This window comes from Rhyacophila brunnea, unplaced genomic scaffold (assembly GCF_057557595.1).
Source record: "Rhyacophila brunnea isolate RB1 unplaced genomic scaffold, BYU_Rbru_1.0 scaffold_20, whole genome shotgun sequence".
Classification (NCBI taxonomy): domain Eukaryota; kingdom Metazoa; phylum Arthropoda; class Insecta; order Trichoptera; family Rhyacophilidae; genus Rhyacophila; species Rhyacophila brunnea.
The window spans coordinates 20,792,186-20,810,199 of NW_028232860.1; the positions used below are offsets into that span (position 1 = coordinate 20,792,186).

General features: G+C 33.0%; 2 protein-coding genes across 2 annotated transcripts; one reads left to right on the forward strand and one right to left on the reverse strand.

The window, feature by feature from the left end:
* Positions 1-3,753: 3,753 nt before the first annotated feature.
* Positions 3,754-4,503, reverse strand: LOC147071362 (uncharacterized). Its single transcript, XM_085948572.1, has one exon. It carries the CDS (start codon positions 4,501-4,503, stop codon positions 3,754-3,756), a length of 750 nt encoding a protein of 249 aa, XP_085804698.1.
* Positions 4,504-10,717: 6,214 nt separating this feature from the next.
* On the forward strand, positions 10,718-15,728 carry LOC147071363 (uncharacterized). The gene is made up of 2 exons (XM_085948131.1): positions 10,718-10,792; positions 14,637-15,728. Exons 1-2 carry the CDS (start codon positions 10,781-10,783, stop codon positions 15,297-15,299), a joined length of 675 nt encoding a protein of 224 aa, XP_085804257.1. The 5' UTR covers positions 10,718-10,780; the 3' UTR covers positions 15,300-15,728.
* Positions 15,729-18,014: the final 2,286 nt, after the last annotated feature.

Here is an 18,014-nt window from a genome sequence, read left to right on the forward strand (position 1 = left end):
TATGTAACAGATTCCAAATTAGTAAAAACACAATCTAAAAAATGTGAATGCGTGCATTTTAATGTTTACGTCGTTAAATTAATGATACATGCTTATCAAAACTCGTCGTCATTCATATAATTATGTCATTGAACGCGGAATATTTTCGTAATGACATGAATGTAGATATATTAATAATTATACAAAATATTTAGAGTAGCACAACGTGGTATGGAGAGGTGCATGGTGGGCATAACTCGAAAGGACAAAAAACGGAATGATTGGATAAGAAAACAGACAAGGGTTTGCGATGTAATAGAGTTCGCTAAAAACCGCAAATGGGCTGGACACATAGTTCGAACAAGGGACAATCGCTGGACAAATCGAGTCATCCAGTGGTAGCCAAGAGGTTAGACCGAGAGGCCGCTGGATCGATGAAATGGTTAAGTTCATGGTAAGTAAGTACGTGGCAACGCGACGCAAAGGACCGAGAGAAGTGGAATCAGCTTGAAAAGACCTTCATACAGCAGTGCATAGATTCAGGCCGATGATGGTTTCTTTTCTTAAAATAAGTTATTTAAATAAACGAACAATTCACAAGATTAGAGAATGCAACATTCTTTAACATATATAATTTTAAAACACCTCAGATATATACTTATTAGATGGTACGCCCGATGGGAGGTACTTGAATTAACCAAAATTAACGTATTTTGATAAACATTTCACGTAAAAACTACCAATTAATTTTGTCGTAACTAGAAAGGATGCCCGTAGCTTAAAAATTGGTAAATCACATTAGCGTAAATCCAGTTGTTACAGGTTCAAGTTCCGTTGGGCGTTCTAATTTTTCAAAAAAGAGTTTATCCGCCAAGTATTTAAATGTTTTCAATTAATTATGTATGTTATATTTTACACATATTGTTTGTTGTTTTTTTTAACGTGTGTTTGATTGAGGTACAAGAACATAATGGATTCGACCAACTATTTAAAGTAAAATGTTAATAGTATAACCTCCACTCTATGAAGACGCATTTATTCCGCTTAGGAGCGAACGTGGTTATTTATTTTTAATACAAAGAAGGATGTCAGACAACTGTGGATGTGCAAGACATTAGGTACGATTATTTCAGAACAGCACTCAAAAAATAGCTACTAATAGGACTGAATCGAGATTAAATCACATCTATTGCATTCCGGGTGAACCATTGTAAACCTTGGTAAAGCTTTGATGCGATAAATCTGAGTTCAAGCACCATTCGATAAATACAAGATTTGCAGAAGTATATTTTATAATATACCTAATACGTGTACTTTTTTTTAAGCCAACGAATAATTCACAAAATTTGAGAATATAAATTCTTTAATGAACATACCTACATAATTTTAAAAGAAGTATTAGAAAAAATATTTTGAAAAATATAGGACGTCCGGTGAGACTTGACCGCATCCACTGGATTCGCGCCAATGTGTTTTGCCAATTGAGCCACATGATCTTTTCTAATATGTGATTACAAATTATTATTATAATATGTATTTTATATCCTAATTATTTTAAATAAAGTTTATGGAGTCATACTGCAAATATGAAGATATTAGCTTTTGGTTTATATTGTATTATTAATGTTTGTCTATTCTCCGTGCTCCTGTCTCCCATAGGCACAATTATTAACCTAAAGTCATGTAAATTTAGTCAACGTTCACTTGGGTGCATGATGAAGTCAGTTTTGGTTAACTGCTCCTGAGATATTCTCAGACATAAACAACTGGTAATGTTTTACGTTAAAACGTAAGGCCTCGTGATTCGTCCGATTAAAATCGGGTGTGATGCGGGGCGAATGGTTTGATGGATAATATCATTTTAATGGATTTAAGTTTTGTGCTCCATTTGAGTCGTTTTTGAGACCCGGGTTTCGCTTTTCGGCATCTTCAGGTACTGTGTGTACTCACCAAAAGGCAAACACACACTGACAACGAATACAATTAACTCTAACTTATATAACTATATATATATTATTATTGATGACTATATATATATATTATAGTTATCAACTGTCACTGCGAGTAGTAGTGTTCGTACCTTTTCGGCCGATTTAATATCACTTATAGTAGTATTGTGTTTGTGTATAGATATTTCGTATGCATAAAGACGTATTGTAACAAGATCATTTCAATCGTTAACCTACAATTCATGATTAATCATCGTTTTTGTGAAATTAAGAAAAGTTTACTTCAAAGCTATATTATAGTATCAATATCGATATTTATGTGTCAGTGCTTAGTCAGGCCGATGATATCGACATCATTGCCATATCAGAATTGGCGCTGAAAAAGGCATTCACAGCACTAGAAGCCTCTGCCAAAAGAATGGGTTTACAAATAAACAAGGCAAAAACTAAATACATGCCTGTCTATGTCACACCACGAGAAGTCGCACCAAAGTTAGATATTGGTGCATACAAGTTTTATACGGTCGACAGTTTCATATACCTTGGATCTCTTGTAACTCGACATAATGATATTACAGGAGAAATAAACAGTCTGCGAATAAATGCTACTTTGGTCTGTTAAGACATTTTAAGTCCCGCTTACTATCTCGCCGAACTAAAAGCACTCTTTACATGACACTTGTAAAGCCAGTGCTCACCTACGCATCGGAAACCTGGACATTAACTCTGCGAAATGAACGAGCCCTGAACATCTTTGAAAGAAAAATTCTCCGCTGTATATATGGACCGATCAAGGATGGCACCAATTGGAGGAGAAGATATAATGCTGAGCTCTACGGGCTGTACGAAGATTGCAGCGCAGTTCAATCAATTAAGATTGGGAAACTGCGATGGCTAGGTCATGTGCACCGTATGAATGACAATGAACCGGCAAAGAGAGTGATGTCCAGCAATCCAATAAGACGTAGAAGAAGAGGGAGGCCAAAGATTCGCTGGTTAGATGGAGCTACCAGTGACTGCTGTATTCTGGGGGTACCAAATTGGAAAAGGCCACACTGGTTAGAGACAGGTGGAGGGAGCTGTTGGAGGAGGCCAGGACCCACACCGGGTTGTCGCGCCCCTGATGATGATAATGATGCTTAGTCAGGCCAATAGTGCTTAATTGACGTCATTACGCTCATTAAATTTAATTAATATCTACGAAATAACTGAAAGTGTTGATATTGTTTATCATGTTATTATTATCTATCATAAAATTTAAACTACTCTACCGATTAAAAATTTAAAATGAATAACAAATCAATACAATAAAGTAGGTAAAAACTTCATCACTTATCTATTAAGTCAAGGATCACAATAAAAAATATGTAACAAACAAATTATGAGTAGTTCGTACAAAACTTAAATCAACTAGACTTTAAATTCAAATTCCATCGGTCGATAGTATTAATGTGAAGAAAGTCATGTTTTGAAATCTGGTGTATTAATTATTCAGTATGGAATATTTTGTTTAAGATAAGAAACAAAATTCCAGTTAATAAGAGTCATTCATATGAAAAAACAGTTATAATTCTTTAAATTTACATAATAATATTACATGTAATTTGTACAAAATAGGAATATGGTATAATAATGTCAAATTAATTTCAGTTGTTCACTGTCAATTATAATATTATATTATTATACGATTAGAAATAAAATTTTAAAAAATCTTTTAGTTTAAGAAAATTTATCTATACTATTTTTAACAAGAATCGTGACAGAATCATTTTGATTAACGTATATATTTTCAACTAGGCTGTAGGTTTATACTAACGTTTCATTTTTAATGTTGAATAGTGAATTTCTGGGAAGAAACTGAGTCACCGGAGTGATCAGAATAATGTCCTGAGGATGAATCATGCGAAGAAAATCCTCCGTGCGATGAAAAAGAGTCTGAAGAAATGCCATGTCCACCAAATCCACCTCCTTGTCCCCCGAAACCACCGCCAAGAGCAGAACCGCCTCCGAAAACTCCGCCATTTTGTCCCTGATTGATGATCACTGGAACTTGACGCTCAATAACAATGGCTTGTGGTACATTAACAGTGTAAGGTCTGTCAACTGGAACTGGGTAAGGTCTTGGGACTGGTATTTCTACTCTTTGTACAACTGGTACTCGGACTGGAACTCTGACGGTGTAAGGTACTGGTCTGTTGACGTAAACTGGAACTGCTCGTTCTCTGGTGATGGTGTAAGCTTTTGGTACTTCTACGGTATATGGTCGGTTAACTGGAACTTGAACAGGGACAGGGACTTGTCTGTCAACTGTGACTGGGTAGGGCTGTGGTACTGGTACTTGAACAGTGTTAGTAATAACGTTTCCACCTGAACCTGAGTAAATATCAGCTCCGCCTGCAGCGGATCCTAAATCTGAACCAGAAACGTCTCCATGACCAGATAAGTCAGCGCCTGAATCGTGTCCACCGTAGCCAAGATCTTGAAGACCACGTTTTTCTTGTTTCTTTACTTCTGCCGCAGAAGCGATTGCCAGTAAAGCAAAGAGTCCGACGATAATCAACTGCTTGATCGCCATATTTAACAAGTTTTTTTTAAGTAATCCAAAGATTGTAAAATATGTTAAAGTGTTATTTTACTGTTAACTAAAGATGTAATGATAGTATTTTTTGAACACTCTTATTTATATGAATAAAATCTTATGCGTTCCCTCCTTATCTAACCATTGATGTAACATTAAATTTACAGTAGAACAAATTTGACTTAGTGTAATTTTGATTTTAATGTAACACATTTTGTCAGTCAGTAATAATTAATCTTATTTTTTTTTACACATAATGCAAAAAAGCGCGATGCGTTATTTGATCGCTATTTAGGTAAGTAGACTAATTCTTTAGTTTAGTTAATTTATCCAGTGGCGGCTCCTGTTTATTATCGTAGGGCATATGATATTCGAGGTCCATATATCCGAGGTTCGAGGACATATTGATGCAAACATATTACGATACCATAGTTCAATAGTGAAACGAGTAAAAAAGCTTGTTCTCAGATAACGGCGACTGAAATTTTTGCATAAATTCTAATTTAAATCGCATAGCCTTAATTTTTGACAAAATTTAGCCTAAAGGAATTTAGCAATGCATAATGAAATTTTATAGTCAATGAATCAACCAAATTATTTTCGTAAATAATAAAATGAATTAATGATTTAACACAAAAAGGTTTATTCGACTTTACAACTGATTAAAGAATATTTTGACTTATTTTAGCTGAATTGAAAATACATTTCTACATAGAATAGCACTATTAACTCGAAATCTAAAAATTTTGAATTGTTTTCATACATAAATAGGGTAATTATCGATAATTTAAATGCCTTACAGCCTTTTTATGGCATTAAATGCCGCGTTTTTTGTTTCTCAACTTTGTGAATGCTAAAAAAAAAATTGAGAGGAATGTTGCTATATCAATTTTATTTAAGTTGAATTGATAGTCATAATCAAGATCGCGTCGAGTAAATTTGTTAAATTTGTGCATCGCCTGTAATTTTTTATAAGAATTTAAATTGACGAACTAAAGAAAGTATTACTAAAAAAGCATAAAGACGTTGTTTATAAACAAAAAATAATATGAGGTGCAAGTCGAGATATGTTTAAAGTGTCAATATCACCTTAGGCAACCAGTTGAATCACTGTTGATTCGATTAAAAGTAGAAAGAATCTTAACTTTATTCAATTCAACTTACAACCATCAATAAATTACATTTTGGTTGAAATATGGTTCACACTTAAAATTGACTTTTAACTGTCACTCAGACAGTTGAATGACGGAAACTGCTGCATAAAAATAGGGTAGAATACTCGTATCTCATTCCATTAGTTAGAAATCAAAAACTTTTGCACGACCCAATGTTTTTTTTCAATCTGTGTATTTTCATAGTACAGCGAATGTCTAGATATCCTCATAATACATCTGTTAACATATAATATATCCAAGATTTATGCATCTGTCGTAGCTGTTCATAGACTCGTGGGTCATGAGTCTGATCCTGTGGCTGTTTAAAATATCATTCTGTTTTCAATGTATATTTGATCCAGTGGAAAGACGAATGAATGGTTAATAACAAATTCGTATAATAAAACATCGGTATGGGAAACAAGCGTTATCCTGATAACGCTCGTTTGTCTCGTTTGACTTTTGTGAAGCCTAAAAGTGCTGATTGATTAAAAAATATATTGGAATTTATCCCAATAAATGTTAAAAATGGATCTGCTGATGAAAACATCAAAACAAAAAATGGATTGAGAACCAAGAAGATTGTAATCCAGGTCAACTTATATATTATCTTAAGAGTATTCGCGTTTTAGCAGCTTCTAAAAGAAGAGCTTTAAATCGATAATTGATTTTTTTTAATAAAAAATATGTACATGTATGTGTGTATATGTAAATCTAGATAAATAAAAATTATTCATACTGAATATACTTGTCTTTCCCTATCAATTATGATTTTTTTCGATTATCCGGACTATCTTCATCCCCGATTAGTCTGGATAATCGAGGTTCTACTGTATTTTTTATAAACATAATGGTTTATCTAATATTTCTTTTGTTTACTAAACCGTCTTTATTCGTCAGAATTAAATATTTTAGAAAATGCGTCCACAACAACCGACTGAAATGTTTTACTACTAATATCTTTGTACGGCGTTTTTAGGATAACTTTACTATTCCGTATATGGGCTCGATTAATATAAACTCGACTCTGTGTAGGCTCATATACTTCGGCATTCCCCGTGGTCTAATGCGTAATGCATTGGTTTCTTATCTAGAGGTTCCGGATTGGATCACACTGGAATCATGTGATTTTTGTGAGCCACATTTTAAGGATAACAATATCCATCAATTAGAATGTGCTAATAAAAATCTGACTGTCAATAAACTCACGTTTTATAGAAGTTTTTTTCTTTAAATTGTAAAATTGTTTTTTATTTAATGTATCTTTTCAATGTTTTTATGGTAGGTTGGCTATTTAAATTAAAAATCATCAGAAAAATAAATTAATAATTAAAATTTCTTTTATTCAACGAATAATTCACAAGATTTAAGAATATATCATTCTGATTATTGAACATATATAATTTTTGAAAAACACTTTATGAGAGAATATATTATAACCAATAGAAAAAATCTTTTCAGAGCACTGATGAGTAGGTATTAAAAATTGACCAATAGTTAAAATTTGTCGCAATTAGTATGTCACCTCGTAGCATAGTGGTAATGCACGGATCAGGGCGTAAACCTAGGAGATACGGAGTTCGATTCCCCGTCGGCTTGGCTTACTTTTTTTCAAAAAAGAATTTTTCTATTGGTTATAATATATTCTCTCATAAAGTGTTTTTCAAAAATTATATATGTAAAATAAATTTAATTGTAGTTTTCAAATTAACTCGCCCTTTAAGGCGTTTACCACGCCACTGAGGTAATTTAACGAGATCTCAAACGTGACATTTTTTTTTTTAAATCATTTTTATTAAAAGCATTTTTGGTAACAAAAAATTATGTCTTTACCAATTATGGTTACAGCACGTCCTTCGGCAATTAAATCAATTCCGGGAAGTACGATATCTCTCTAAATTATTTATGGTATTTCAATCATATTACGCTATTGAGGGCTTAAGATTACTCGCAATATATAATTGCATATGTTTATTATGTAAAAGGGATTTTAAAATATTTGAGAAATAATAAAATTCAATATTTACACATGTATACCTAATCTGTAGGTATATTTAGATGTGAAATATTTACTACGGTTGCTTCAGAGCGGGCACATACAATGATAGTGTTACAAGATGGAAAAATATGAATGAAAAACAAATGATTTGGGATAGAGTATATTATAATGTGAGATTTTAAATCAAAAACAATTTATGACATCAATTCTGTTACGATTTTAATATATTTTTATCGTAGATATCGGGATATGCGTGAGGTTGGCGTTAGTGTGGCTTTAATACATTTAAATGCCAAATAAAACGATATTCCATACCTTTTGCTCGTAGTGGGAGCGCTAATCCAGAGTAGGGTAGTAGAACCATAATATCTATGCTCCGCTGGTGACCGGACAAAACAGAACGGTGACAAAACAGAACACAACAAAACAGAACATGACAAAACAGAACAGTGATAAAACAGAACAACCAGGGGAAAAATGAAACATATTTTTTTGTGGGATCTATTTAATGATTAAATTTTAAACGAAATACATATACTTATATATAAATATTTAATATTAAAAAAAAACAGTTTTTATGTGAAATCATATATACTTTACACAATACTAATATTTTTTTTACAATACCGTTATTTTTAAAATAATGCATTTTTTTATATATAGAGTATATAAAATTGTATAATGTAATCACTGCATGTTGGCCATTCGGCGTAAATACTTCAATTTATTAAACTGATTATTTCGTTGTACCTAGTGACCCAATCATTTTGAACATATTATATTGATTAAAATGAGATATCCTAAGCTTGCTGGCAACACCGAGTTAAGTTTATTTGAGGCTTTCTAGCGATTAGTAATGCGGAAATTAGGTATATAATTTGATTTATTGTGGCGTATTGAAAATCTGTGCTATTAAAAATCTATCAACATAATAGAGATAGGACAATTTCAATATTAAATTTGTATTTTTCCTGAAAGGTCATAGTTATATTTATCGTTGTTATGTTTTGTCATTGTTCTGTTTTGTCATGTTCTGTTTTGTCATTTTCTGTTTTGTCGTATTCTGTTTTGTCGTGTTCTGTTTTGTCATGGAACCGTTCCGCTATGCTCCGGTCCATTTCGAGCGCAGAAGTAGTTACATCCCATGAGTCCCTCTAGCAGTGACGAAGGGTGGAGGTAGACTGTTAAGATCCGACATAAATTAATAATACACACTAAACTTTGTCAAATATATTTGTTTTCGTTGAACTACGACTGCGATGTGTAGTGTTTATTAGTTTTAAAAAACCTAATCCAAGCCATAGTAGATAATAGTCTAAAATCTATAAAATATCTAAAATTATGCCATTGAACCGTACATAATTTTCGATACTCGTATTTTATAGATGTATGAATATTTTTTATCTATTGTGGTTTGGTTTAGGCAGGGCTTAATGAATTAAAAAAAAAACTAACCAAAACCATTTGTAATATGTATTATTAATTCAAGGAAAACAAATAAGTATGACTGTCAAAGTTTAGTGTGCACTATTTATGTCAAACACACCCACGGTGGCCGCGTGGCTTAAGCGTTGGACTATCACGCCGTGGGTCTCAAGTTCGAATCCTGGGTCTGGCAGGTACACATATTGTTTTTCAATTTGTGTGTGAGTCAGGGTGTGGACCTAATAGGTTGAGCAAGTGGCTGACATCCATTTCTCGTAAAAAAATAAAAATCTGTTAATACAAACCTCTACTCTGTGGAGGCCCATATGATCCTATTAGGATCAGACATGGTCGAAAAAAAAATTATGTCAAATATTAACAGCCTGCCTCCACCCCTCATCACTGGGCTCGCCCAATAGATGCATCAGCGCATCAGATTGATTTTAAATATCGATTTGGTGGAAAATCTTACACAAAGAAAAGGTTATTGAAAAAAAAATTGAGAGAATATTTTCAATATTATTACAACATTATTTTATTACTGAAAATGTTTCAAGAGCAGAAGACAAGTGACCTACGAGATTCGAGAGTGTGAAAAGTTAGCATGCCTTGTGGAAAGGCAGCCGGAAAATAATCATTTGAAGAATAATAATTTATCGAAAGGAAAATAGTTAAATGTCGTAAAATAAAGACATCGAAGAAATTTCTTCTGGACGCGTTCTAAAATAAGCTTACAAGAAACCTCATAAAGTAAATCACAGTAATCAAATACACAAACTCAGTCACTGGACTAAGCTTCACATATTTAAAAAAAAGCAAAAGTAACTCTTTACATAAACTAATTTTGACAATATAAGGTATTAATAATTCTTTGTTTATTTGATTACTGTGATTTACCCCTCCGTTCCCACATACAAATTGTTCACTCCCTTATCATGGATCTGAAAGTCAAGAGACCTCGGGGGAAGGCGGGTGTAATAATAAGTACTTATATAATCTACTTCTTCTCGAATGGCGCCAGGATACAGGATACAACAGATACAAAAATAAACACACAGACAAATAATAAAGCTTGTGGTTTCCTTATTGATTTCTCGGGAAATATCTTTATTTCCTTTTTAAACTTACCCGGTCTAAATTTTCTATCGGTCGAATCCATTTAAGATCGAATTCAAGATCTTTCTTAAAGATATTTTAAGTATTAAAGTCAGGAGATCTCGAGGGAAGGCGGATGTAACACAATGTTATGTTTCCTTTAGTATATTATAATCGTTTACTCTTATATCTACTGTCAGGAGCCATCCCGGGCTGTTACGCCACGAACGATAATTATGATGAAGTATTCTTTCCAATATTAGAAGTTTTTTTTTATAATACGAAAATTCTTAATTCAGTGTAGATAATCTTTTGACTCACACATTTGATGAATAATTAAAATGTTTCGCTGCGAAATGCTATGGACCGTTGGCTTTAATTTACTGCTTGCAAAAATAAGAGCATGCATATTATTTCCTATGAAATAATTCAACGAGTCCATTAAAATTACCCGTACATAATTAGTACAGCATCGAAAGTGAAATTCTAACGTTTAGTTTAATTTTGTATAAAAGCAATGGACAAGCGGTAGTCTGATATCAGTTCGAACAGTTCCATAGTCTTGGAGGTTTGTCTGTAACTGTTGAAGAAAAACAATAAAATGTTGTCGATGGTAAGTTGCATAGTCTATTATTTACTATCGAATATATTCATAGACTATTTGCTACAATGATTAGTAAAAAAACCCGAGAACCCATCATTATAATATTCGTAATTTGAATTTAATTTAATTTGAATTAAATGAATAAATCAAAATGCGTAGAAGTCTACTAAATGAAAACGAGTTATTGCAATCCTTTGCATAGATTATTTTTATCAAAAACTGTGTTATGTGGTATTTGCCCTGTCACCAAGAATTAGTTATGGTATTTGTGACACTATTTTACCTCAAAATATTTTATTGAAATATCGTTGGTTAAAATTATACCATATTATACTCGTAGAAAAACCTCTTATCGGCAGAATTTTAAATCATTAAGATGCGTCCACACTATGCCGTTGTTTGCCAGTTGGCAAAGCCGAAACGATGTAGACGTGACTGTTGGCATGATTGGCTGACTCGAGTGTCGGTCTCCTTCGAAGAAAGCCAATGAGAACAGGGAGTGAGGACGTGCCAACCACTGGCCTCACGCCTTCTCGGTGAACGTTGTGCTACTAAACTAAATAAATGCCAACACAGCTGTAGACGTTTGCCAACTCGCATTGCCAACGACAAACCGCGGCATAGTGTGGACGTGGCTTAAAAGGCGATTCTCACCGATGGCACAATAAACTCAATTTTTACCAAAGTGAGAGTTGACACTATTTTATCCTGGGCTATTTATTAAACAATACGTAGAATTTAATTTTAATCATTTTTATACTGTCAAAAAGTTAACTTTATCTAAAATATACGTATCAGACGTATTCAATAAATTATACCTGATATATTGGACGTGTCCAGTGATACATATTTAAGAAATCATATGCATCGATTGTTTTCTCACGCAAGGTGCAGAACTAATCTGCATTTTTGAATGAAGTTTTACTTTTTTTGGCGTGTTTGGGAAATCAGATCAGAGTATATTTTTGGCGTGTGACATGCAACACATAATTTATTTTTTCACACGAAAAAAAACTCACTCGATTGGATTCGAACCACCGATTGTTCGGCTGTCAGCCGAACGCACTACCTTTACGCCACAGTATGATACTGAAATCGTGACGATTATACAGTATAATATTATAGTTTATAATTGTTCCGTTGCCTAGGCAGCGAATTTATTATTGTAGGTCATTTGCGATTCTTTACGTACTTGTACGACACTTGACACTTAAAAATAAAAACAACGAGAAACCATTATATAATTTAGTAATATAAGTTAAAGTGTATAGAAATAAACTAACGGCGTTCCAATAAGCGGTCCTTTTTCTTGAGTGTGTAATTTAATTAAGAGTTAGTCGAAGAATCTAGGTTATCACAAGTTTGTTTTTGTTTTGTTACGCCAAAGAAGTTTAACTTCTAACGCGCGCACATAAGTACACACACCGATTTTTTAACAGTTAGTTTTTACAAGAAATGCATGTTAACCACTTTCTCGAATCTATTATGGATATGCTCTGTATTCAAACATGTTTTATAAAAACTATATGGTAAATCATAGTTGTACCCTAAAATTTATCCTACCAGAATCATATCATAAAAATTTGAATAGAGTATTTTTAAAAGAATTGTTATTAATACATATTATACATATATAATAATATACTAACAATTGAACTATACTTACATTGCAATACAGATTATTACAGATTTTTATTAGATGTCTTCTTCTTCTTTTGGAAAAAAGTACCCATTTTTCTATTAAACAAAATTGTGTATACTGTAGATAAATTATATCAATGCTCTTAAGTGTGTGTACCTACCCTTAATGAAAACTCATATAATTATGTGACATCTCTTCGGCTCACAAATCATATCTAACGTCGATTGGTCGAAATATTGTCTCAGATCCTAATTGTTTTTGGAAATATATTCATTCGCTTAGTTCCAGTAGTACTACAAAAGACAATGCCATGATGACGTTGAATAATGATCCTATAGAGAACCATGTTATATCTGATGCATTTGCTAAGCATTTTGAATCACTTTATAGCTCAATAGAACCGCTACTTGACCCCGATTCTGCTGGTCCTTCGTCTGCAACGCAAGATATTCAAATCTCAGCTTTTGACGAGAAAGATATGGAATATGGGTTTTCAAATTTGTCTCCCAAAAGTTCATTTGGTCCAGATGGCTTGCCACCTTATGTGGTTAAGGGCTGTTACGAACATATATCCTTTCCGCTTAAACATATATTTAATTTAATCATAGCATCCAGCACTTTTCCTGATGCATGGAAAATAACCCGCCTAAGGCCGCTTCATAAAAAGGGATCTAGATCAGAGATCTCTAACTATAGGCCAATAGCAGTTCTTTCGGCTCCATGTAAATTATTTGAATCGATATTACATATAAACATCAACCGTCAAATAGACTCTCGCCTCTCCGATTCGCAGCATGGTTTTCGACTTAGGCGGTCCACAGTAACAAATCTTATAGTGTATAATAATTTTATTTCAAATTCTATGGATAAGTCAATTCAAGTTGATTCTGTGTACACAGATATTTCCAAGGCATTTGATCGTGTTGATCACGATATTTTATTACAAAAGCTTTGTACATTTGGCGCGTCATATAGTATAATATGTTTTTTTGCTTCTTATTTGAAAAATCGCCGTCAATTTGTTGATTACCATGGGAATGAATCGCGGATTTTTAGAACAAACTCTGGTGTTCTTCAAGGTTCAAATCTTGGCCCGATTTTGTTTTTAATATTTTTTGATGATATTGTCAAAGTTATAACCAATTCTTCTTGTTTGCTATTCGCAGATGATCTTAAACTTTTTCGAACTATTGAAACCCCATTATGCTGTGCGATGTTGCAGTCTGACCTAGATGCTATCTCGCAATGGTCTATCTTAAATAAACTTGAATTCGCTACCTCCAAATGTAATATTATTTCATTCAATCGTTCAAGGCACACCTTATTGTTCCCATACACATTGGTCTGGTATAATATTGAGTAGGGTAACGGAGATAAAAGATTTGGGAGTATTGTATGATACAAAGTTCACTTTCAATCAGCATATTCTTAACATCAGTACTAGATCTAGCAAAATGCTTGGTTTTGTTATGAGGGTTTCAAAATCATTCGAAAACGTCCGAGTGCTACGTACATTATACGTATCATTTGTGTTGAGTATTCTTGAATACGCCAGCATTATTTGGAGTCCTAATAGGTTCATGCACACAATTAAGCTGGATCGAGTCCACAATAGATTTCTTAGATTTCTCTACTTAAGAACATACGGGTTCTTTCCTTATGATAATGACAATAAAATGAATTCCCCGACTCGTTTTCTTCTGGGTATGCTATCAATGCAATCCCTGTCTACCCGAAGAGTGATTGTTCTTTTAAAGCATTTCTTTTTACTTCTTCGTGGGTTCATTTACAATCCGCATATACTGGCAAATATTAATTTTCATGTTCCCACCAATATCACTCGCAGCTCCACGGTCTTCAAGATACCTCGTCGCAGGACAGATGTTATGTTTCATGGTGCTGTGTATCGTGCAATTAGCTTATTTGATGGCACCATAAAGGTTGATTTGTTTTTTATTAATTATATAATGTTTGTAGACGTTTTAAATAGGATAAATTTATAATTGTATATATTATCATGTTTCTTTAATATTTACACATGCTGTCTTTTCCACTTTCTTGTCATATTAGTTGTTATTTGTAATTAAGATATTTTTATATATTTGTATGTATTATGTATTATGGCGCATTGGCCAAAAGCTGTAATGCCGTAATACTTTTTTTTATAAATAAATAAATAAATAAACATGTAAAATGTTTTTTTATCAACAGAAACTGGTAGCGTTTGCCGGCCTCCTGGCACTGGCTTCATCGTCAGAAACGAAAAAACAAGAAAAACGAGGACTGTCGGACTTCGGCTATGGTGGTCACAGCACTGAGGAGCATAACTTCGGAGGAGGTTCTTCAGACGCAGGATTAAGCTCCCACGGAACCCCACAAGTCGTTACCAAGACCGTCCATGTCCCACAACCCTACCCAGTACATGTCGAGAGAAAAGTTCCAGTACCCGTCAAAATCCACGTCGATCGTCCATACCCTGTCCATGTGAACAAACCATACGCTGTAACCGTTGATAAGCCTGTCCATTACAAGGTATACAAGGATATCCCATACCCAGTCAAGGTACCATACAATGTTCCAGTAATCCAGCGAGTGGAAGTTAAGGTTCCCAAACCATACCCAGTTCCAGTTGACAGGCCTTACCCAGTCAAGGTAAACAAGCCTTACATCGTCGAGAAGAAGGTTCCAGTATATATCAATGCAGGAAACTCTCATAATGCTGGACACGATTTTGCATCATCCGGTCATGGTGCTTCAACTGATTATTCTGGACATGATTTTAGCTCCTACAACCAAGGATCAGAGTCCGATTACTCCGCTCACGATTTCTCAGGTCATGGAGCTTCCGGTGGATATTCTGGGCATAGCTATTAAATAAGATCATGGTTTCTGTGGTTTCGCGGTAAAAATTCTTAAGTCAGTTTGGTTGCAACTGAGATTATCGGTTTTAAAAATTTATCACAGTTTTCAAAATACTCAAAAAACAGGAGTTAATTGGTGTATCTTTTTATAATTTCTTTTGCGTTATTTATGTATAATTAAGTTGTATTGTAGTGTTTAATGTTTTAAATAAGTAATCTTACTTAGAGTTAAAAATGATTTTCTCAATTTAGGCTGTTTCTACAAATTAAAATATCTATTTATTTTGATTACATGTGCACAATACTGGCATTAAAATCTTAATTTCGTAAAAACTCGACTTAAGAACTTTTACCCTGCAACCACAGGTTTATTGATTATAAATGACTTTAACAATGATAATGTTTAATTGTATTGCTAGTTTAAAAAAATGTAATCTTTTTGAAAATAAACAGAATAATAAACATAATAATTTGAGTATTTTACATTATTGACGGCGACAGTCGCTTTACCTTATATACGCATTTGTTCATAATTTATTATAACATCACGTTGGCTGTGATTATGAGTCCCGCTTTCTACTAAAAATTTTTATTGTAGGCATGTATGTATACTTTTGAGGTATTCCAAATTATATATATCCAATAACGAAAACTATACGTATTCTTAAATTTTATGACTTTTTTAAAAATTTATATTGCCGAAATGGTTTCTGAATAATCTAAAATTAATAATCCTGTTTATAATAATATAGTACCTATTCCAAAAAAATCCGACTCGTTACCACTCACTCACAATAGCCGAGCATTTACAGATCGAATCTCCAGTCTGCCATAAGATTTACATGATCTTTTTCAATGTGTGTTTGGACCTAATAGATTAATCAAAAGGCTAACATCCATTTCTTCTAATAACACTTTTTTTTTAATAAAACTTCCACTCTGTGAAGGTCAATATGTTCTTATTCGGATCAATTATGGTAAAGTAAGTCCTTACAACATTAAAAACACTAATAAAAAATAGAAAAATACGTCAATATTATTTTATTGACAGTCAGGCCTCTATTACAGAATATTGAAGACAGTTATGTATAGTTTTAACACAATCGATTACATTTAATCTACTCGGAGACCTCTGTACATCAGTGACGAAGAGTGGAGGTAGGCTGTTAAGATCCGACATAAATAGTACACAACAAATTTTGTCAGTCATATTCATATATATAAATGTTGTCATTGAACTAAAACTACAAATTGCAGATAGTGTTGGTTAGTTTATAAAATTAAATTAAACCCTGCGTAAACTAAGCCATAATGGATAATAGAATAGTCAAAATATTCATATATCTATAAAATATGACGTTAAATCATACATAATTGAAGATATTTTATAGATAGAAGAATATATTGTAAGTATCTATTATTGTTTGATTTAGGCACGAATTAATGAATTATAAAAACACTAACTAACTTATTGGTAAGTTGTAAAGTACGCAAGGTCAGTACCTATGTTGATTTTTAATAAAATCTGGTGTAAAAGTATAGCTTTTTGTTTATGATAAATGTTTATTCGCAGTGTCCAAAAGCGCTACCTAGATTTTTTTAAATATACACAAGATCAGCCAAATGCATATTTTGTAAGCTATATGCTTATAAAATAATGGTGGATCTAGAAAGATAAATGCTAAGTTGGTAACGCTGACTCAGTGATAGGAACAGATATGATTTATGTGAGATGTTGAATCATTGTTTTTTCCGGAAGTTCAGTCCGTAATTTGATTAAACTGCGGTCTGGGCAGCGGCTTCTGTTATATTAATATAATTATTATTATACAACTAATCATGTGAGTACATATGCTCATAAAAACACCGCAACATCCTTCCTGGTGTATGAATCATTGTCATGTCAATTTATGTCATTTGTTATTGCAACTGTTGCGATTAAATCGTTGTTATAGTAATTAAATAATCTTAATGGAAATGGCGTATTTATTTTATTTTGTATAATTAATAGTCTTCATTATAATTTTTCTCCTGCGTCGTATTCTATTAATTCTACTCACCTCATCAGGAAGTTTTACAGAAGATGAAGATTATTTTTGGTGCAAAAATCAAGTATTTACATGAATTGAATTAAATTTCAATAATTCAATAGGTCTAGTGCGGTGATTCCCTACGTGGGGCGCACGCCCTCACCAGGGGGCAATTTGAATGTTTTGTGGGACAAAAAGGTCATCCTGAAAATCATTTGAAGACGAAGCATAGCACAAGGATCGCACTAGTTTTCTTCTGAGTTGTACATGTAATGTAATAGGTATAAATATTTACTTACGCAAGGTAAATTAAAAATAGTATTGCCTATATTTTTATTTGAAGCAATTCATTTTTTTTTTCAGAATTAGTTAGGTAACTATAAAATTTTCCCTTCCTGGCATGGAGATTTTTGAAGCGTTGAAGTGGGGCTTAGCAGATATAAGGTTGGGAAATACTGGTCTAGTGCAATGATGTTGACCCCATGACACGTCGATCATTTTTATGTGACACGCTAGCAAAGTTCGAATTTTGTATGCTTAAGGGGGATGCTTATACTATCAGAGGTGAAAAGAGGCACCTAACGGAAAAATACGAAGCTTGCAATTTGAGATTTTTTTTGATAATTTACAATTTCAACTGTAGTAATTAATAAATATGTATCTAAAAACACTAAAAAGATTTTTTTTTTTTGTAATTT